At 36.1% G+C, this 23383-nt stretch overlaps 1 protein-coding gene across 1 annotated transcript in view; it reads left to right on the top strand.

Moving 5' to 3' along the window:
• Positions 1-888: 888 nt before the first annotated feature.
• The window catches only part of LOC127880591 (uncharacterized), a 39354-nt gene continuing 16859 nt past the window's right edge, over positions 889-23383 (top strand). Inside the window, exons 1-2 of the mRNA XM_052427908.1 lie at positions 889-1449; positions 12621-13588. Of these exons, the coding sequence (XP_052283868.1) occupies positions 1112-1449; positions 12621-13588 (1306 nt within the window). The 5' untranslated portion in view covers positions 889-1111. The remainder of the gene's footprint in view (positions 1450-12620; positions 13589-23383) is intronic.

Raw genomic sequence — 23383 nt, 5'->3', positions numbered from 1 at the left:
CAAAAGGCAATTTTGGGTGGGTGTGGTCTAAGTGGGCGGGGTGCCCCAGGGTGGATAATGGGGCCATGCATAGTTGAGATTGACCATATTGTCATACTAAGAGAGGTTCAGTATCAATTTAAAGAGAATCGGTGTAGAAAAGAAGAAGTTATAGTAAAAGGCAATTTTGGGTGGGTGTGGTCTATGTGGGTGGGGCGCTCCAGGGCTGGTAATGGGGGCCATGCATTGTTGAGATTGACCGTATTGTCATAAGAGAGGTTCAGTATCAATTTGAAGTAAATCGGTGTAGAAATGAAGAAGTTAATGTAAAATAACGTAACAAAATTGAATGAAAATCTCTGACCTGGCCCCACCCCAACCCCCATAACTTTTGACCCAGGGGTCAGATCAAAATTCCAAATAGTGCTGGGTCGCACATATGCTCATAGCTACTATGTGTGTAAGTTTCAAGGTTCTAGTGCTTATAGTGTAGGAGGAGATAGTGGCCAGGACGGACGGACAGACAGACGGCAGTGATTTTCAAAAAGCGTGTGGATAACTAGGAAAAATGCAACTGCCATGTATCAGAAAGCATCTGCCAGTAGTTAAAAGAAGAATATCCACTAACAGCATGCATGTACTGGCCGATATTCCCTTCATTATTATGTACATCATTATATTAACTGTCAGTTTTAAATACTGTTTGAGGAAAATGATCAGATACATTATACTAAAATTGGTTTATGTAAGAACCCACTTTATTGTCATTATAATTCTATGTTCATAACATGGCATTTATTAGAGCAATTAAAAATGTGGTGTGTTAAACACTTTGGGATAAAGTTTTTATCTACACAGCTTCTTTGTGCAGTTTAAAGTAATCAATACACTCAGTACCCAATAGTCAGGTGACAGTATACATAGTTACACTGTTTGCTCCTATCATACAAGCGCCATTTGACAGTAAACTTGGTTGCTGTTCAGTTCAGTTCAAAATTTCATATTACTTGCCTGTGTTAAATAATAATTGTGTGTGTTTTCTGGGATATTTATTGTAAACATATACTTGGACATAAATATTTCAATTGATTTTAGATTGTATAATCTTGTTTGTTGAAAGTGAATTATCAAAATGGCGACATCCGCATTTTCTAGAAATTTTGATTTGGTTAAATATTATTGTTGTACAATCTGCGAGAAAGAACGGTCTGTAGAAATAGATGCAGATTTTTACTGTCAAACATGTCTTAAATACTTCTGCAGAAGATGTATAAACTCCCACAGACAGCACGGTTGGTTGTTTTTCAAAAAATCTCCTTATGGAAAGGATAACATAATGAAGTGGCCACTTTCTAAGAAGATGGAGACTTCTCTTTTAACATGCGTCATACACAAGAGTGAACAAATAACAATGTACTGCGAGGAAAACAGTCAGCTGTGCTGCTCTAAATGTGTTGAACTTAATCACAGGTACTTATTATTACTTATTTTATATCAGTATACATTATTGCATTGTATTACCTGTATGCAACAGGGGCGTCAGAAGCACATTAACAATTTGGGGCGGCGGATGGGGTGGGTATGGGAGAGGGTATCCCCCTCCCGTTGGTGGGGGTCCGGCATACCCCGGAATTTTTTTCAAATTTAAGCATCAAATGGCGCATTTTGGTGCATTGCTATGCTTGATACCTGACCTTATACACGTCTATTGCAGGCATTTTCTGAATGACAAAAGTTGTGACAGACAGACACACGATGGAGAAGTGATCACTATATTTCGCAGCTTGTACTTTGTAGCAGGCGACACAACAATAGGGATCATGTGGGTTGAAAGAATGTTCTTCAGGATTTTTTTGTGTCGAAATTCCGTTTTGGAAATTTGAAATTTGTTGGATGGTTTGAAGTACACATATTGAAATGACACAAAAAGTGGTAAAAAACATTAAATAAGTTTTAAGAATTATAGAATTACTTCAAGTTATTACAATTAATTCAGGTATCTTGAGGTATCTTTAATTTTGTGATAATTAAGGACTATTGGATATCGGCACATTTGCTTCATGTCATACTTTCCTTTATATTAATAGAAAGAAGCAAAGGCTTAGATCATACCAACAATTAAAGATTCCCAGGTTTAATTACTCAATAATTAAGGGATTATCGTTATAAAAGAGACCGATTAATTACCCCCGCGAACAACATAATTGACACGTACATTTCCGCCGTCGAGTGATGACAATCAACAATACACGTGTCATAACCGCGAAAGCGTGATTACCGTGCTTCGTGGTGAAGAGTGTATTGAAATGATTTTTTTTAAAGGTCTTTGCCGAAATTTCATTTTTGCCTAAAATATTGGGGCAGCAGCCGCCGCCCCAGCTCCGACGCCTCTGTGCAATAACCATCATCCCCGTTAATTTGTTTGTATTATTCTATTAAGTTATATAAGGTTTTCAAAATCATTTCTTGTGTGCATTTTTTTTTTGAGCTTTAATTTGTTTATTTGTGTTTGTTTGAAATAACATTTCAAACTTCAAGCATTATGGATTACACGCCATTGGCAACATTTCAGCAACAAATGTAGTATATAGTATTGCAATACCTTAAGGATTTAATCAACCTTCCTGTATAATGTGTCATGTATATGTTCCTTTACTCTATTTATGGAGGATAGTTCACGCTTGACGTTTGCTTGTTTGAGCCTGCATTTTTAATCTTCTCATCGTGACCTATTCTCAGTTTCTTTATGTTGGTTGTTTGTTGTCTGTCATCAACAATTTGCATATGAACACTGAAGAGGCGCCATATGTCTTGCCCAATATTCATGGAACTTTGTATTTACAGTTCATGTAGATTAAATATACGCTCAATAGTGCCTTTTCATTGATTTTTTGTTGGTCGCGTTAGATTGGTCGAGTAAATTTACAGACCTTGTTTTGCAAATCAGTATGTGCTTAGAAGCCTTAGCTATGATAAGAACCGTAACTCACTATGCTAGGAACGATTACCGCTGCCTGTTTGCACTGCAGACGACGAATACTTAGGAGCGTCTGCTCTACTACTCAGTGAGTGTATTTACCAGCTTGTAAGACGACATTGGCCTGTCTAGTGTTTATCATTGAAATCTGTACATATTTGCTGCTTTCAGGGAAAATTGGGTTTAATGCATGTCAAATAAGATTAGCCTGTGCACACTGATTAGCCTATAATGCAATGCGCACAAGCTAATCAAGGACGACAACAGCAAACAACTTCAGTGCCTCCAGTGCTTTGATTATAATTTTGTGGCTGGTTTGTTGACATTTGTAGTTAAAATCTGAGTTTTCATGTAATTTCTAGACCGGGAAATATATGTCTCTGACCCAATATCCTGTGACCTTAAAATACTTTTGTGAATGACTGGTTTGTCCGATCTTCGTTAAACTATTTTAGAATTTTTTTCTATTCATATAGCCACTAAGTTAAAAACTAGTTCTAGCCTTTTAAATACATGCCGGACAGAGGGACATGTTTCTTACATGCCGATGGTGATACCTTGCAAATACTCTACACGTCACATTAAAAGCTCACCTCAGCACAAAATTACTATGATGAACTATTTTGATGAAATTTTGTCGTCTTTTGTCCATCATCAACATTTGCCTTTTGAACACCCAAGGACAGAATTTAGTGGAAAATCTTCATAAAATTCATTCAGAACATTTTGTCCTAATGATGTCAGCCACGTTTCAAGTCGGGTCATGTGAGATAAAAACTGGGTTCCATGAAAAAACAATTTTGTGAATGTTCTAGAGGAAACTCTTTGTCAGAACATGTATTCAAATGATATACCTGATGCATTTACAACTGGGTACAATGTTTATGCATATTATTAGTTAACGACAAATCATTTGTTTTTATGAATCACATTGCTCACATATATTGTCAAATCTTCATTAAACTTGGTAATAACATGTGTTCCAATGATATCTGTGGAGTTCAAAACTGGTCATGTTGGATGTAAAACTAGATCAGTAAGTAAAATTGAAGAATAGGTTTATGAACATACTTGAATATAATATTTATTGCACAATGTTTTCATGACACTTGGTAAGATTTGTCCCATTATTCTATCTTAGACTAGATCACAGCTGGGTCGTGTAGGGTTAAAAACTAAGTCACAAGGTCGAACTAAACAAAAATCTGATAATACTCTAGAGTCCAACACTGATTGTATAATCCTTGTGAGAGTATTTTGTTCAAATGATATCTCAGCTGATTTGAAAACTTTTGAAGTCATAACATTTGTCCAAATGATATCAGGGCTGAGTTCAAAACTAGGTCACTACACATATAGATCATTTGAAAACAAAATACTATGAACACTGTAGAAGTAAAATCTGTTTCCTCATTATTCTTGGAATTTGCTTAACATTGATTTGAGTGATTTATCCCCAAAATAGGATATTAAAGTCAATTAATAAACATGTATTTAATGAGGCGGGGCAGTTTTGCTTATGTTGTTATAGTAAAATCATTGTTTTAGCTCGGCTGTTTCCAGAGAAAATCCGAGATATTGTCATAGCCAGCTCGTCGTCGTGTCGTCCGCCGTCCACTTCGTGCTAAAACCTTGACATTGTGTCCTGGTTTTGAACATTGACTCTAAAATCAAAGTGCTTTAACCTACAACTTTGAAGCTTCGTACGTAACTGCACCTTGTTGAGTTCTACATTGCACACCCATTTTTTGGTCACTAGGTCAAAGGTCAAGGTCACTGTGACCTCGATATCTGTTCTGATTAAAACAATGATGGTGTATTGTTAAAAAAAAGACAACCAGATGTTGGGGCAGTTTATACCGCCAGTCCAGGTAGTGCTATTGTAATCATCCTTTGTCAGGCGTCCAGTGTAGTTGGTGTGCGGCATGCAGTGTTAGGTGTCCGATTAACACCGTTTTGTTACCACTCTTGATGCAACATGTGTAATGTATTATCAATGAAACTTGATCAGAATGTTTATCTAGACAATATTAAGGCCAAGTATGAATCTGTTTCATGTGCATACAAAACTACATCATTGAATATGCCTGAAATCAGTGCCAGAACTTCACGTTGCATGCAGCACAACCATGTTTATGAATCCATTACAAATCAAATGGTTGGCTAAGAACGCAGGCTTATTAAATAAAGTAATTCAGATGTTTTTGCCCTGTCTGTTGGTTGGTCTGTTGGTCTGTTGGTCTGTTGGTTGGTTGGTTGGTTGGTTTTGCAATATTGAAGATAGCATCTTGATATTTGGCATGCATATGTATCTCATGGAGCTGCACATTTTGAGTGGTGAAAGGTCAAGGTCATCCTTCAAGGTCAAAGGTCAAATATTTGGGTCAAAATCGCTCATTTAATGTACACTTTTGCAGTATTTCAATATTCAAGATAGCAACTTGATATTTGGCATGCATGTGTATCTCATGGAGCTGCACATTTTGAGTGGTGAAAGGTCAAGGTCAAGGTCATCCTTCAAGGTCAGATGTCAAATATATGTGGCCAAAATCGCTCATTTTATGAGTACTTTTGCAATATTGAAGATAGCAACTTGATATTTGGCATGCATGTGTATCTCATGGAGCTGCACATTTTGAGTGGTGAAAGGTCAAGGTTTAGGTCATCCTTCAAGGTCAAATATATGGGTCAAAATTGCTCATGTAATGTCACTTCTGCAATATTTCACATTGCCATTAACCACATAAAACTTGTTTTTTATGCTGTACTTGAAATTCTTCTGAAAAATGGTTTTAAAAAGTTATATGGAAAAAAACACCACTTACCAGTGTGTTAACATCCATTAACATCAATTTGTGAACCCCATAAAGTCCTGTAATCCTGCATCCTGAATATGTGTCAAGGCTGAGTTCAAATGTTTGTGTCATGTGCGTGTAGAAAGTAGATTAGCAGATGAACAAGTACAAATCATTTGTGCCACTACAGAGACCATATTTTATGACTCAATCTGGACAAAACACAGAATGTGTATGTTCACAATATCTAGGCCAAGTCTGAAAGTGGATCACATTCGTCTAGAAACAATGTCACCAGGTAAAATCTTTCACAAAATTCTTACCACTCTAGTGGCAACATTTATGACTCATTCTTAATGAAACTTGATCATGGTGTTTTTATTGACAATACAATTACAACGTTTGAATTTGGGTCAACTTGTGGGGTCAAACAATAGACCACTAATTGAAGTCTTATACAATTTGTGTCCAGAAAACTCAGATAAGCCCTTAAAGTCCATGATGTACCCCTTTGGTCATAATGTGTTTGTCATTAATTCTAATATGACATAAGGCTTACATTCTTTATACACTATACACAGAAGAAAGGCAAGTGTGGGCTATTATGCAACCAATTATGATAGGAACTCAACAAGCATTTTTGCAAAGCTCACATTTTATGGAGTCTTTTCAGTCGTCATATGTTGAAGTACAAAGCCACGGAAACAGTGCTTTTTATTTTCATACTGTTTTGTCCTTCGCTTTCTGGCTTTCATGCTTCTTTTTAGCTCACCTGAGCACAATTTGCTCATGGTGAGCTTTTTGGGATCGCCTTTTGTCCGTTGTGCATCATGCGTCGTCAACATTTTGCCTTGTGAACACTCTAGAGTCCTTTATTGTCTGATCTTCATGAAACTTGGTCAGAACACTTGTCCCATTGATACCTCGACTGAGTTCGAAACAGTGTCAAAACTAGGTCACTAGGTCAAAAAAGAAAAACCTTGTGAACACTGTAGAAGTCACATTTTATGCCAAATCTTCATGTAACTTTGTCAAAATGTTTGTCTAAATGATATGTTAGTTGAGTTTAAAAATGGTTTCAGTCCGTTGAAAAACATGGCTGCCAGTGGGCGGGGCAGTATTCCTAATATGGCTATAGAGAAACCTTGTGAACACTCTAGAAGTCACAATTTTTGCCCAATCATCATGAAACTTGGTTGAAACATTGGTTTCATTGATATCTCGGACGAGTTTGAAAATGGTCCAGATCGATGAAAAAACATGGCCACCAGGGGGCGGGGCAGTGTTCTCTATATGTATATACTGAAAAAATGTGAACACTCTAAAAGTCACATTTTTGGTCCAATCTTCAGGAAATTTGGCCAAAACATGTGTTTTCTGGAAATTACGGTTGAGTTCGAAAATGCTCAAGTTTGCTTGAAAAACATGGCTGCCAAGAGGCGGGGCATTTTTCCTTATATGCCTATAGTAAAATCTTGTTAACACTCTAGAGGCCACATTTATTGTCCAATCTTCATGAAACTTGGTCAGATGATTTATCCCAATAATATCTTGAAAGAGTTCGAAAATGTAGCCAGTCGGTTGAAAAACATAACCGCCGGGGGGCGGGGCATTTTTCCTTATATGGCATAGTAAAACCTTGTTTACACTCTAGAGGCCACATTTATTTTCCGATCTTCATTAAACATGGTCAGAAAATGTGTCCCTATGATATCTTGGATGAGTATGAAAATGGTAACCTTTGCTTGAAAAACATGGCTGTCAAGGGGCGGGTCATTTTTCCTTATATGTCTTTATATGGCTATAGTAAAAGCTTGTTAACACTCTAGAGGCCACATTTATTGTCCAATCTTCATGAAACTTTGTCAGAAGATTCATCCCAATAATATCTTGGAAGAGTTAAAAAAAATGATGCCCTTTGGTTGAAAAACATGGTCGCCAAGAGGGCGGGACATTTTTCCTTATATGGCTACAGTAAAACCTTGTCAACACTCTAGATGCCACATTTATTGTCCAGTCTTCATGAAATTTGGTCAGAAGATTGGTCTCAATGAAATCTTGGATGAATTGGAAAATTATTATGTTTGCTTGAAAAACATGGCTTTCAAGGGGCGGTCTTCATGAAACTCATTGGTCAGAAGATTTGTCCCAATAATATCTGGTTATCTCAGGTGAGCGACTTTGGGCCTTTCAGGCCCTCTTGTTAGATTCATCCTCCAAAACAGATTCCAATATTGGAACAACACAATGTTTTCGTACATCGAACTGCGACGCACTGTTTTTGCTTAAGTACGTATAAATGTTGTCTTGCGTCAATGTTTTTTTCAACAGTCGCCCAACACGTGCAAATGCCAATTTTCCAGCACCAAAAATATAAACGGCTTGTGTGATCAGCAAATACTACAATTTTTGGCGATAATAAATATAGAGAATCAGTCTAATTTCAAACAAGTGACAATTCACTCCCTTTGTAAGCGGTTAACATCCTCTTACTTTTTGAAAATTTGGTACGCGGCCGAAAAGAAAAAAAAAGTGTATTCAACATTTTTGAAGGGTACTTGATACGCATGCAAAATATTTGTTATGCGTATTTACATAATTTAATTTGCGTATTTACGCAAATACGCCCTTTATCAAAAATGCTCATAAAGGCCAAGTTCAAAGTTTTGTGTCATTTTTGTTTTGAAAGTAGATTAGCAGATGAACAATAAGAAATCCTGTGTGCCACTACAGAGACCAGATTTCATGACTCAATCTGGACAAAAATCAGAATATGCATCTTCACAATATCTAGGCCATGTCTAAAAGTGTGTCACATGCATCTAGAAACTATTCCACCAAGTTATATCTTTAACTAAATTCTAACCACTCTAGTAGCAACATTAATGACTATTGACTAATTCTAAATGAAACTTGATCAGATTGGTGTTGTTGACAATACAAAGTCCATGATTGAATTTGGGTCAAGTAGGGTCAAACAATAGACCACCAATTGAAGTCTTCCACAATTCATGTGCAGAAACTCAGATGAGCCCTGAAGAGCCATGATGACCCGTTTTGTTCATAATCAGTTTGTCATTAATTTTGATAGGGCATGAGGCCTACATTCATACACAGAAGAAAGTCAAGTGTGGGCTATGATGCAACTAATTATGATAGGAGCTAAGCGTTTTGGAACTAGTAGAGTCAAAGAAGTTGTTTTATAAATGATTACATTTTTAAAATGAAGTATTCTTTTGAAAAATCACTCGAAATTCATCCCCTGCCTTACATTAGATGATAACAAGAATTTCTCTCTTGACTGAAGTATATGGACTTTCAATATTTGTCAATATACTTGTGATTTGTAGGATAAAAGTGCCGAATTGGTTGAGTGTATGTTCTAGTCCATTGTTAATTTTTACAATATTTAACAATAAATATGCTATCACACAATTTTCCAAGTGTTATGTTCACCATTTTGGTGATGGGCCGGGTCCCTTTGGATTGGGAAAATTTACGGCTTTTTGACTAAAATTTTGATACTAAAGTGGTTGTTTTGCTAAAAATGCTTAACATTGAGAATACAAGTGGTTTCAGTATTATATTTACTAAGGTTGAACTTATATGAATTGGAGTTGAACAAAATATTTAGATGTAAAAAAATGTATTTATTTGGAAACCTTACATCGGGAATTGTTTAGCTCCATTTTGTTTCCATTGGGAATGGGGCTGATTACCGTATCCGATTCTGAATGAACAAGAACCACACTTTCGTCATATATATATTAATGAAGCTTATGCCATTTTGTGCAAGAAAGGGATTCGTTAATAGGAATAAGGTTCTCATAATATATAACCTTTTAAAAAAGAAGAATATTATAGTAAAAGCGTAATTTCAACGGATGATGCAAAAACATATTTATATTTATACTTAGATTGTCATTTCGTAAAATAATGATTAATAAAATATACATAGCTTTATGTTATACACATGCATACCATAAATGACATTACTATAGACTGGTAGTATCATTATAATGCACAATGTGTTGTTCATGCAGTGTGGTATGCATTATTTCCCAAACGCACAGTAGATAGCTATATATGTATTAATTTATATATTTTTATTTTAACGATTATCAATATACATGTAGTATTGCTACTAGAAAAGTAACATTGTGAATGAAGGGAACATGCATTGTTATTGGCTATGCCTATATATTTTTAGCTCATCTATTTTTTTTTTTTAAATTATGAGCTTATATTGTCATCACCTTGGCGTCTGCGTCGGCGTCCGGTAAAGTTTTGCGTTTAGGTCCACATTTCTCATAAAGTATCAACGCTATTGCATTCAAACTTGGTACACTTACTTACTATCATGAGGAGACTGGGCAGGCAACGTAAGATAACTCTGGCTTGCATTTTGACAGAATTATGTGCCCTTTTTATACGCCCGTATAAAATACGGGACGTATTATGTGAAACCCCTTGGCGGGCGGCGGGCGGGCGGCGGGCGGCGGGCGGAAGGCATCACTTTGTCCGGACTCTAATTCAAATTGTATTCATCCGATCTTCACCAAACTTGGTCAGCAGTTGCATCTAGTTGATATCTAGGCCAAGTTCGAATATGGGTCATGCCGGGTCAAAAACTAGGTCATAGGGTCAATAAGTGCATTTTCAAAGGGGCCACTTTGTCCGGACTCTATTTCAAATTGTATTCATCCGATCTTCACCAAACTTGGTCAGCAGTTGCATCTAGTTGATATCTAGGCCAAGTTCGAATATGGGTCATGCCGGGTCAAAAACTAGGTCATAGGGTCAATAAGTGCATTTTCAAAGGGGCCACTTTGTCCGGACTCTATTTCAAATTGTATTCATCCGATCTTCACCAAACTTGGTCAGCAGTTGCATCTAGTTGATATATAGGCCAAGTTCGAATATGGGTCATGCCGGGTCAAAAACTAGGTCATAGGGTCAATTAGTGCATTTTCAACGGCGCCACTTTGTCCGGACTCTAATTCAAATTGTATTCATCCAATCTTCACCAAATTTGGTCAGAAGTTGTGTCTAGATGATATGTAGGTCAAGTTCAAATATGGGTCATGCCGGGTCAAAAACTAGGTCACGAGGTTACTTAGTGCATTTCAAGCATTTAGCATGGTGTCCGCTCTCTAATTGAAGTAGTTTTCATCTGATCTTCACCTAATTTGGTCAGAAGTTGTGTCTAGATGATATGTAGGTCAAGTTCGAACATGGGTCATGCCGGGTCAAAAACTAGGTCATAGGGTCAATAAGTGCATTTTCAAAGGGGCCACTTTGTCCGGACTCTATTTCAAATTGTATTCATCCGATCTTCACCAAACTTGGTCAGCAGTTGCATCTAGTTGATATATAGGCCAAGTTCGAATATGGGTCATGCCGGGTCAAAAACTAGGTCATAGGGTCAATTAGTGCATTTTCAACGGCGCCACTTTGTCCGGACTCTAATTCAAATTGTATTCATACGATCTTCACCAAATTTGGTCAGAAGTTGTGTCTAGATGATATGTAGGTCAAGTTCAAATATGGGTCATGCCGGGTCAAAAACTAGGTCACGAGGTTACTTAGTGCATTTCAAGCATTTAGCATGGTGTCCGCTCTCTAATTGAAGTAGTTTTCATCTGATCTTCACCTAATTTGGTCAGAAGTTGTGTCTAGATGATATGTAGGTCAAGTTCGAACATGGGTCATGCCGGGTCAAAAACGAGGTCACATAGTGCATTTCAAGCATTAAGCATGTTGTCCGCTCTTTAATTGAAGTAGTTTTCATCTGATCTTCACCAAATTTAGTCAGATGTTACATCTAAGTGATATCTAGGTCAAGTTCAAATATGGGTCATGCCGGGTCAATAACTAGGTCTTGAGGACACTTTCAAGCATTGAGCATGGTGTCCAAAACCTTCGAACGGGCGTATCTTGTGACAGTTTGGCACTCTTGTTACACTTTGAAAATTGAAAATTTGGGTTAAGTTTTGTGTTTAGGTCCATTTTATTCCTTAAGTATCAAACTATTGCTTTCATACTTGAAACACTTACTAAATATCATAAGGGGCTGCACAGGCAAAGTTATGTAACTCTGACTGGCATTTTGACAGAATAATGTGCCCTTTTTATACTTAGGAAAATGAAAATTTGGGTAAGTTTTGTGTTTAGGTCAATTTTTTTCCTAAAGTATAATACCTATTGATTTTATACTTGCAACACTTACTCACTATCGTAAGAGGACTGTGCAGGCAAAGTTATGTAACTCTGACTGGCATTTTGACGGAATTATGGGCACTTTATACTTGAAAATTTGGTTAAGTCTTGTGTTTTGGTCCACTTTACCCTTAAAGTATCATGGCTATTGATTTCATACTTGGAACACTCGCAAACTATCATTAGGGGATAGTAAAGGACAAGTTGCATAACTATGGTTGTCATTTTTACGGAATTATGGCCCTTTGTTGACTTAGTAACTTTTAATATATGGTTACATTTTGTGTTTAGATCCACTTTACTTCTAAAGTATCAAGGCTATTGCTTTCAAAATTCAAATACTTTCATGCTATCATGAGGTTACTGTACCTGGCAAGTTGAATTGTAATGTAATAAATGACCACACCCCCACACTATACACCCCTCTCCACCCCTCCCTCCTTTGTGATTGAAATTGAGATAGAGGTCCCTACATCTTTAAAAAGAAAAATAGATGAGCGATCTGCACCCGCAAGACGGTGCTCTTGTTTTTGTTATAATGGCCCTTTAAATTTGTAAATTAAAATAATTTAGGGTCTAGTGTTTGGTATTTTTCCAGTTAATAACTATTATATCACTTATGGTCAACCATGTGGTTGTTTTTTTTTCAGACGATGCTTACAAGTAACTCCATTACCTCAGGCTGCCACAGGGAAGTCAACTGACTTCAAGAACCTGTCTGTCAGTACGGAAAATGCTCTTTCACAACTGAAACATATTCAGACGTATCAGGAGGACAGAATGAAGTATCTTAAGTTTTCATACAAAGAACACGAGAGTCTTATTGTTGATGGTTTGCGTCTGGAAATAATGTCATTTTTACTCCTATGTGAAACCAGCACAGTTAATACAACACACGAACATATGCAATACACAGTCATTGACATGCGTGAGAAAATCAAATATTTATTAGCAGATTTTGAGAAAAGCACTATTAAGGAGAAGAAAGAAGAGCTAAACCTGAAACAAGCTCCTCTCAAGGTTGTGAGAAACAGCTGCATCAGACTTCACTATGAATTGTTCCATCTCCATGTAGCCATACCAAAAGTACCGGGTAAAGAACTCTCTTTTATTGCCAGTAAAAAATGTCTGGAAAATATACAACAATCTTATATATTTATAAAAGAGAACTTTTCAAACAAGGTTTTCACAGTGAATGGGAAGTCTGTGCACAATGTGAAAATGCCAAGTGATTCATACACATGCCATATCACAGCAGTATGTGCTCTCCCAAATGGACAGGTACTGGTTGCAGACCACTATAATAAGAGAGTCAAGCTTCTGAACCAGCAGTACCAGGTGGTGAGCCACTTGTATGTAAGGGATGGACTCATACAGGACATGTGTCTTATCACACCCACTGAGTTTGCAGTGGCTGTGCCTGATGAGGTCCAGTTTATCACAGTAACCCAGAGCCAACTCGCCAAAGGCAGGAAGCTTAAGTTACAACATATATGTTATAGTATTGCCCACCACCAGGGTGACCTATATATCTGCTCTCGTACTGCTCTGTACAAGTTCACATTGAGTGGCAAACTGGTCTGCAGACTCTATGAAGATTCATCAGCTTATTTAACAGGTAAGAATCATGGTGGATTCATCCTAATAACATGTGTGATATGTACAGAGATTTTCTAGCTATTTTAGGAAAAAGAGTCTGGTCAAATTGATATTTTTAAAATCAATAAAATGGCACATTGGGGAATTTCGTTATCGACTAAATGGACCGATTTTTTTCTTAACAACAAATATTCGGTCTTTTTGAAACTGAGGGCAAACAAGAGTTGTCTCACATTTAGGTAGGTATCGGGTAACAAGTGAACGAACCAAACAAAACAAGTTATTCATCTCAGATCTCTGAAATCGTAATATTTACTGTTCATTTCAATTTACGTATACAGTTATTTCTTTATTGATTGATATACTTTTATACTAGTTTGTGTACATTAGTATTTTAATGCTGTATTGCCATATAACTTTGCAACCAAAAGCTTTTCATCAGTATAAGTTAAGCACCACTGATAATTAAGCTTTCTGCTTTTAAAACTGTGCCTGTTGCATTATTCAATTGATTCCCAACATTTATTACGTTCCTGTCAAGTATTTCATTGATTCATTCACCTAAGTAATGTGGGTTTATTTTAAATATTGATTGATATTCTTCTGTCACTGTCACACTTGACTATCAGTTTCTGAAAGAAAAAATGTTTTAACAGCAATTTCATACCAGTTAACTTAGTACATTATTTTCTTGAATTTACGAAAAATACATTATGATGTTTTTTAACTGATTTTTTTGTTTAAATATCTTCTTTATAATACTGTGTGAGAGTGTTGTGATTGGTCATAGAAAGTTCAGTGTTGTGTTGTTTATTTTGAATGTCCACTGACAAAATTAATTGACCGGGTTCTTCTTCGAATACAGCACTCGTAGCACTCTCTTACACTACGGTTCATTACATTCACCTCTGTCGTGGGCTCACGGACTACTTTCTACAGCACGTGTCTTTTAGTCACATGATCATAGTCGCATATTCAAAATGGCCCCGCCCATCGGCTTTGCTTTATCTGATAGTATTTGAAGTTTACAACTGGGCGCATATGCTATTAAATTTTATTTCATGCACATATTTAACTAAATGAACATATTGCAATATTAACAATGAGTCAAAGCTGTATATCTGTGTTAGAAAATAATATAAAACTATACAGAAGCATCAATAATTAGTTGCTGCTTTGACAAGATATTGAGTGAATGAGAAATGTTGAATATAAATATTGACCAAAGTAAACAGTCTGTTAATGTTTTACCAATGCAATGCAAGTTTGGTACACATAGACCCTGAAGATGTTTACTCAAACTAATTCTATGGTAAAATACACATCTTAAAATAAATTGCAGCCAACATCAGTACAGTTGTTTTGTTATTGTTGTTTTAACAATATACATTTCAATGTCTTATGCTTTTCCTGACAGGGGACAACTGGATGCATCTATCATACACTTACAAGTTCATTCAAGAATAATGTTTAAATATACAAAATTATATAAGAGAAATATGACAATCTGTCAAAAGAGTACAGAATCAAAACTGCACAGAATCAAATTAACCTTTACATGATCTTTTAAATAAATAATAAATTGCAATACTTGTAATACATATGCCTTTTCCCCGGCTCTTTAAGCACCTTAGTGCCTGAATCTTTAATTTATTACTTTATCTCACCAAAAAGTGTTGCTGTAATTATTCAATATCATGAAAGACATTAAAGATTTATCAGGTTTTAAAAGGCTGATTAGTTTAAAGATATATTTGTTCAATTATTGCACTTTCTTAAGTGCAGTAACATTTGGTTAAGTGCCTAACATTAAATAAATTCAAAGGAGTAACCCAGTACCCTGTAAATCACACATATTTTCACCTGTGCAAATTTCTGGAGAAAGACCTGCAATGCTGATACAGTAGTGCATGTCCTTGTTTTGTTCAATGTCAATATCATTATTCAGGATATTCAGAAGTTTAAGCAATGCATAGAAGTACAAACATTTAAACAAACAAGATTACATATAACAGGATTTTTGAGGTATTCTTCAAAAGTGTAGAGGATGAGTTGATTAATAGAAAGCAATACGAGAAAAAGGGACGGTGGGGTGTAAATTCGAATGTCCTTAATTAATACTTTTTATGCCCCTGGATCGAATGATCGGGGGTATATTGTTTTTGGCCTGTCTGTCTGTCTTTCTGTCTGTCATTCTGTCCCAAAACTTTAACCTTACAGTAAAGTTTTGCAATAACTTTTGAAATATTGAACATAGCAACTTGATATTTGGCATGTATGTGTATCTCATGGAGCTGCACATTTTGAGTGGTGAAAGGTCAAGGTCATCCTTCAAGGTCAAAGGTCAAAAATTTAAAACTTTAATATAGTTAAGTTTTGCAATAACTTTTGAAATATTGAACATAGCAACTTGATATTTGGCATGCATGTGTATCTCATGGAGCTGCACATTTTGAGTGATAAAAGGTCAAGGTCATCCTTCAAGGTCAAAGGTCAAAAATTTAAAACTTTTTATGTCACCCACTATAGTAGTAAGGGACATATTGTTTTTGCCCTGTCTGTTGGTCTGTTGGTTTGTTTTGCAAAAACGTTTGCTATATTGAAGATAGCTACTTCATATTTGGCATGAATATCTCATCAAGCTGCACATTTTGAGTGGTGAAAGGTCAAGGTCATTCTTCAAGGTCAGAGGTCAAATATATGTGGCAAAAATCCCTCATTTTATGAATACTTTTGCAATATTGAAGATATCAACTTGATATTTGGCATGCATGTGTATCTCATGGAGCTGCGTGAAAGGTCAAGGTCATCCTTCACAAGGTCAAGGTCATCCTTCAAGGTCAAACGTCATATAGGGGGACATTGTGTTTCACAAACACATCTTTTTCACTATTGAAGATAGCAACTTGATATTTGGCATGCATGTGCATCTCATGGAGCTGCACATTTTTAGTGATGAAAGGTCAAGGTCATCCTTCAAGGTCAAATGTCAGATTTATGGCGTCTGTCCGTCCGAAAACTTTACCATTGGTCATAACTTTTTATGCCCCCCTTTGAAGAAGAGGGGGTATATTGCTTTTCACATGTCGGTCGGTCTGTCGGGCGGTCTGTCGGCGGTCTGTCGGCGGTCTGTCGGTCCGCCCACCAGGTGGTTTCCGGATGATAACTCAAGAACGCTAGGGCCTAGGATCATGAAACTTCATAGGTACATTGATCATGACTCGCGGATGACCCCTGTTGATTTTGAGGTCACTAGGTCAAAGGTCAAGGTCACAGTGACCCTAAATATTAAAATGGTTACCGGATGATAACTCAAGAAAGCTTTGGCCTAGCATCATGAAACTTGATAGGTAGATTGATCATGACTCGCTGATGACCCCTATTGATTTTCAGGTCACAAGGTCTAAGGTCAAGGTAACAGTGACCCGAAATAGTAAAATGGTTTCCGGATGATAACTCAAGAACACTTATGCCTAGGATCATGAAACTTCGTAGGTAGATTGATAATGGCTGACAGATGACCCCTATTGATTTTCAGGTCACTAGGTCAAAGGTCACGGTGACCCGAAATAGTAAAATGGTTTCCGGATGATAACTCAAGCACGCTTATGCCTAGGATCATGAAACTTTAAAGGTATATTGATCATGACTCGCAGATGACCCCTAATGATTTTCAGGTCACTAGGTCAAAGGTCAAGGTCATGGTGACCCGAAATGGTAGAATGGTTTCCGGATGATAACTCAAGAACGCTTATGCCTAGGATTATGAAACTTCATTGGTACATTGATCATGACTCGCAGATGACCCCTATTGATTTTGAGATCACTAGGTCAAAGGTCAAGGTCATGGTGGTCCGATATAGTAAAATGGTTTCCGGATGATAACTCAAGAATGCTTATGCCTAGGATCATGAAACTTCATAGGTACATTGATCATGACTGGCAGATGACCCCTATCGATTTTGAGGTATCTAGGTCAAAGGTCAAGTTCACAGTGACCCGAAATAGTAAAATAGTTTCCGGATGATAACTCAAGAATGCTTATGGCAAGGATCGTGAAACTTCATAGGTACATTGATCATGACTGGCAGATGACCCCTATTGATTTTAGGTCACTAGGTCAAAGGTCAAGGTCACATTGACAAAAAACATATTCACTCAATGGCTGTCACTACAACAGAGAGCCCTTATGGGGGGCATGCATGTTTTAGACACAGCAACTTGACATTTGGCATGCATGTGTATCTCAAGGAGCTGAACATTTTGAGTGGTGAAAGGTGAAGGTGAAGGTCATCCTTCAAGGTAAAATGTCAAATATATGGCGTCTGTCCGTCCGAAAACTTAAGCATTGGCCATTACTTTTTTAATATTGAAGATAGCAACTTGATATTTGGCATGCATGTGTATCTCATAAAGCTGCACATTTTGAGTGGTGGAAGTTCAAGGTCAAGGTCATCCTTCAAGGTCAAGGTCATCCTTCTAGGTCAAACAAAAATTCAAAGCGTCGTTATCATGAAGCTGCACATTTTGAGTGGTGGAAGTTCAAGACCAAGGTCATCCTTCAAGGTCAAGGTCATCCTTCAAGGTCAAATGTCTTTTTTTTATTCAAAGCAGCGTTATCATGAAGCTGTACATTTTGAGTGGTGGAAGTTCAAGATCAAGGTCATCCTTCAAGGTCATCCTTCAAGATCAAAGGTAAAAAAAATATATTTCAAAGCAGCGTTTTCATGAAGCTGCACATTTTGAGTGGTGGAAGTTCAAGGTCAAGGTCATCCTTCAAGGTCAAAGGTAAAAAAATAAAAAGGAAAACACAACTTGACTTGTTTCTGCTCCGTTTTTTATTAATTTGATTTTAAAATATGCTACATTTGTCTCGTTGTTGTTAATGTCATTTCAGAAATGCAATATGAAAATCATTTGTTAAATACTCACTGATTGGCTAATAGCGTGTGGTATTGGCTGCAATAGCCAATGAAAATCACTGACGCTTTACAAGTGGACTTGGCACAACGAAACAACCCGTATTGTAAACAAATTTTGAACGACACTTTTGGCAATCTCCGCAATTTCTTTTCTAGTTTTGGATAAAATACCAGGTAGGCAAGTGAAATGTAAATAAATAAAACGAAAGTGACTTTTATTTTTATTTGTCGAAAAATAGGGTCGGGCGCTCCCGTAAAACCAATATTTAAAAAAATGCTGGCCTTAGAAGCACATAGTAGTAGTATATATATATATATATATATATATATATATATATATATATATATATATATATATATATATATATATATGAATGAGGTAGAGCAATAACCAAGGCTCTTGTAAGACCAGCCTTGCTAAATTAACAACACAAAGCAAAAGATAAAGCCAAATGATAAGCAACTAATAGTAATAAATAATAACTGAGACATTTGCGCTAATCTAAACCGTACGCTTACAAATTAATGAAGACAATTAAAGACATAAAAAAAAGCATGGCAAAGAGGTTATTAAGCACATGGTAGTATACAAATATATGACAGAGCAATAACCAAGACCAGCCTAGCCAAATAAGCAGAACAAAACAAAACAAAAACATTGATCATTATCTTCATACAATGATACACTATATTAATTATCAAAAATAATTATTATCAATCTATCCAAATTGCAAACTTACGATATGTTCCCATAATTAGCTATTTGATTTGATTACACATTTAACATAAACATACACGAAACTTTCAATGTGTTTGTAGATTAACACTTGCTTTTCATCACCATTTCGGCCTTTGTTTACATTTTAGTGGAGTGATGCTATCTGCGTAAATGGGCATGAAAATTGTTCTCATAATTGTTATTAAATATCTCGATAAATTAACAATATATGCAGTTTTTAAAGGTAATTACTTAAAATATTATGCTTGGTGTCCTAGATATTTCCATGAAAGAGCGTAAAATAACTTTGATCTGTTTCGCCAAGATTTCTGGAATTGAGCCCGCTGCAGAGATGTTGTATGTTGAGGCACGAACGACAACTCGGCAAGGAGAATGTCTTTCTAGATCAAATGTTTTGTGCCTCTCAAAAAGAGTTAATTTATTAAGTAAGTGCCTTATTCGTCTGCTTGCTTTAAGATTCTGATTTCATTTCCAGTCGGTTAATATTAATGCTTTTTACTGACATTGATTTAATCACGTGAAATTAAATTGCTTGGATTATTTTTAATGAATATTTTTGATGAGTGTCTCCTTAATGTTTGTTTTTCATATATATAGTAAAACCATCAATAGAGATACAATTAAAATTAGGAATAATTGTGGTAAAAGTGGAAAATTCTAAAAATGAGCAATATCTCTGTATCCCATAATTTTTAGAAATGTCTGCAAAATTATGTAATTAGATATATGCTCATTTATAATGAACCAAGAAAGTTTCCAACAGTTTTTTTTTACAGATACCTGAAGTGTTCCATTTTGACATCAAAGAAATACACTTATATAAATTCATATGGGCACAGTAACAATAAAAACTATTTTCATATTATTCTTCAAGTCTTTGTTGGTTCATTATATAAACACATGGCCAATTGTTTAGTTTTAATCAATTGGGAAATAAATATGGACTGTTGTGATAAATAAGAACAACAATACAATGAAAAGATACAACTCATTCAAAATTAACAAATGTTTTATTTATCATTACAGTACTTGCAATGAAGAGTTTTTTTTTGTTGCATCACAATTCAAATATTTTGTTAATTATGTCATTGAAACTCATCAACAGGTCAACTTTTTTTACGCCCTTCTCAGTCTTAACAGTTTTCAGTTTTCCAGAACATAACTTGTAGGCATCAAATTCAATCGATGTCAAAAACAAAGAATTAAAAATAAAGAAAGTTGGCAAGCAAGTATAAAACATGATTTTATCGTCTGAGGCATTAACATACTTGATGGTTATTTCTGATTTTTAGCTCCATTGGCCAAAGGCCAGCTGGGCTTATATCATGGTCCTGTGTCCGTCGTGCGTCCATCCCTGCACTAACTTTTCCTTTAAACATCTTATTCTCCTAAACGACTGGTCCAATTCTGATGAAATTTCTCAGGAATGTTCCTGGGGTAAACCTCTTTCAAATTTGTTCAAATTATGCCCCTGGGGTAAAATTTGACCATGCCCCGGGGGTCACAAAATTAAAAAAATCTTATATAAGGCCTATTTTGTAAAAACTTTCAAAATCTTCTCGTCCATAACTATTGGGCATAGGGCTATCAAATTCAGTATGTAGAGACATCTAATAGTCCTCTACAAAATTTGTTGTAATTATGCCCCTGGGGTCAAATTGACCCTTCCCCAGGGGTCACAACATTGAACATATGCTTATATAGGGTCTATTTTGTGAAAACTTTACAAATCTTCACGTCCATAACCATTTGGCCTATGGGGCTACCAAATTCGGTATGTAGTGGCGTCTTATAGTACTCTACCAAGTTTGTTCAAATTATGCCCCTGGAGTCAAGTTTGACACTGCTCCAAGGGTCACAAAATTGAACATATGCTTATATAAGGCCTATTGTGGGATTTTTTTTTTTAAATCTTCTTGTCCATAACCGTATGGCATAGGGCTACCAAATTTGGTATGTAGTGACATGGAATAGTTCTCTTTTTAGTTTGTTCAATATGCCCCTGGGGTCAAATTTAAAACTGCCCCGGGAGTCACAAAATTGAATATATGCATAAAAAGGGCTTGTCCATAACCATTGGGCCTAGGGCTACCAAATTTGGTATGTAGTGACATCTTATAGTCCTCTACCAAGTTTGTTTATATTGTGCCCCTGGGGTCAAATTTGACCCTGCCCTGGGGGTCACAAAATTGAACATACGCATATATGGAGCCTATTTTGTGAAAACTTTAAAAATCTTCTTGCCATAAACATCGGGCCTATAGGCCTATCAAATTTGGTATGTAGTGACATCTTATAGTTGTCTGCCAAGTTTGTTCAAATTTTATCCCTTGGGTCAAATTTTACCCTGCCCTGGGGTGACAACGTTGAACATATGCTTATATAAGGTCTATTTTGTGGAAACTTAAAAAATCTTCTTGTCCATAACCATCCGGTCTAGGGCTGGCAAATTTGGTATGTAGTGACATCTAATAGTCCTCTACCAAATCTGTTCAAATTTTATCCCTGGGGTCAAATTTGATCCTGCCCCGGGGGTCACAAAATTGAACATATGCTTATATAATGCCTATTTTGTGAAAACTTTAAAAATTAGTGTCCATAACCATTAGGCCTAGGGCTACACAATTTGGTATGTAGTGACATTGTATAGTCCTCTATTTAGTTTGTTGAAATTATGCCTCAGGGGTCAAATTTGACCCTGCCCTGGGAGCCACAAAATCGATTTTATGCTTATATAGTGCCTATTTTGTGAACACTTTAAAACTCTTCTTGTCCTTTAGCCATAAGGCTGTGGCACTTCTACCCTTATGTGAATATATTAGTGTTCAAAGGTTCTTTTAAGTCGCGTTGTGTAATTTTTTGTTTTGACTTAAATGTTTCAGGTTCGTTTAACTACTCATCAGTTTGCGAAAGAAAGCAACAAGTCTGTTTATAGCATATATTGTCTTTTATTCTTGTTTAAAATGTTTGTATATGTTGTATTGTAAATGTATATCATTCTTATTTGTATTGTAAATGTATGTTATTCTTATTAAGAAATTGAACAAGATCAAAACAAGAAAGGAACAAGATACTCCAACACAACTATAATCCGTCCAGAAAGTAAATGTCCGTCTCTCCTGCACTTACCGTAAAGCGGTAAAATTATAATGTTTACTGTGTAAGTTGCTATCAATAATGGCTCGATTTGTTTTAAAAATACTATATATACTATATACTAATGTTAATATAAATGCTTATCAGTCTTCGAATTAGACTATAAGCCCGAAGCCCGAGTCGATTCTTGGGACGGTCGGTCGATAATAAATGCATTTTAAATAGCCCGATCGGTCGATTAAATATTTGAGCGTAAAATTGTCAACAAAGTGAAAAAAATACATCAACACCGGTCAGCCACTTTGTGTTAAAGAAATATTCAATTGAAGAAGTCGGTATAAGTCGTTAGCCAATCAACACGTCTGTGTTCCACTCTTACATAGACTCCGGACATGGACGATTTTATTGGCAGTTTTTGAGTGGTTAGCTGATAGCGCGGACATTGGAAACTGACAAAAAATCTTCGCTACTTTCCAAAAATCGTATGAGTCAGCGAAAAGTTGCAAATGAAAAATTGATCGATTAGCAAAATAAAGCACTGCAGTTGCATATAGTTAAGCAATATGTTAACAAAATTATATATTTATTACGTATTTCCTAGGTAAATGGTTTTCATTTTTTGGAATCTAACGATATGCACATTTTATTTTATGTGCAAAACATATACATTTTTTCGGACTGTCGTGTTCGGATACAGTATTTTTGTCGACTTTAATTTATTTTCAACGTTCTTTATGAACATTTCTATAGTATGACAAATACACATGCGGTGATACAAATAGTATGATATATAAAATTTCGCATTGTATTCACCAGAAATTGCAACTAGAAAGACTAAAAAAATACAATTACTTAGGGCTCGGGGCGCTTACAACTCTCTTAGATTTTTTTTTTATGATTAAGGACAAATGTCCTGAAAAAAAATGACCATTTAGGACACCTGTCCGGAGGAAATTGTGACCAATGATGCAATCTGAAACACTGAGATATGGAGATGTCAGCGGAGCATGCCTTTGCTGTTGCTATTAAACACGAATAATACATGTTGTACTCATTA

Source organism: Dreissena polymorpha, chromosome 5, assembly GCF_020536995.1.
Source record: "Dreissena polymorpha isolate Duluth1 chromosome 5, UMN_Dpol_1.0, whole genome shotgun sequence".
Lineage (NCBI taxonomy): Eukaryota > Metazoa > Mollusca > Bivalvia > Myida > Dreissenidae > Dreissena > Dreissena polymorpha.
The sequence above is the reverse complement of the archived record's forward strand: the minus strand, read 5'-3'. Positions and strand labels throughout refer to the sequence as shown.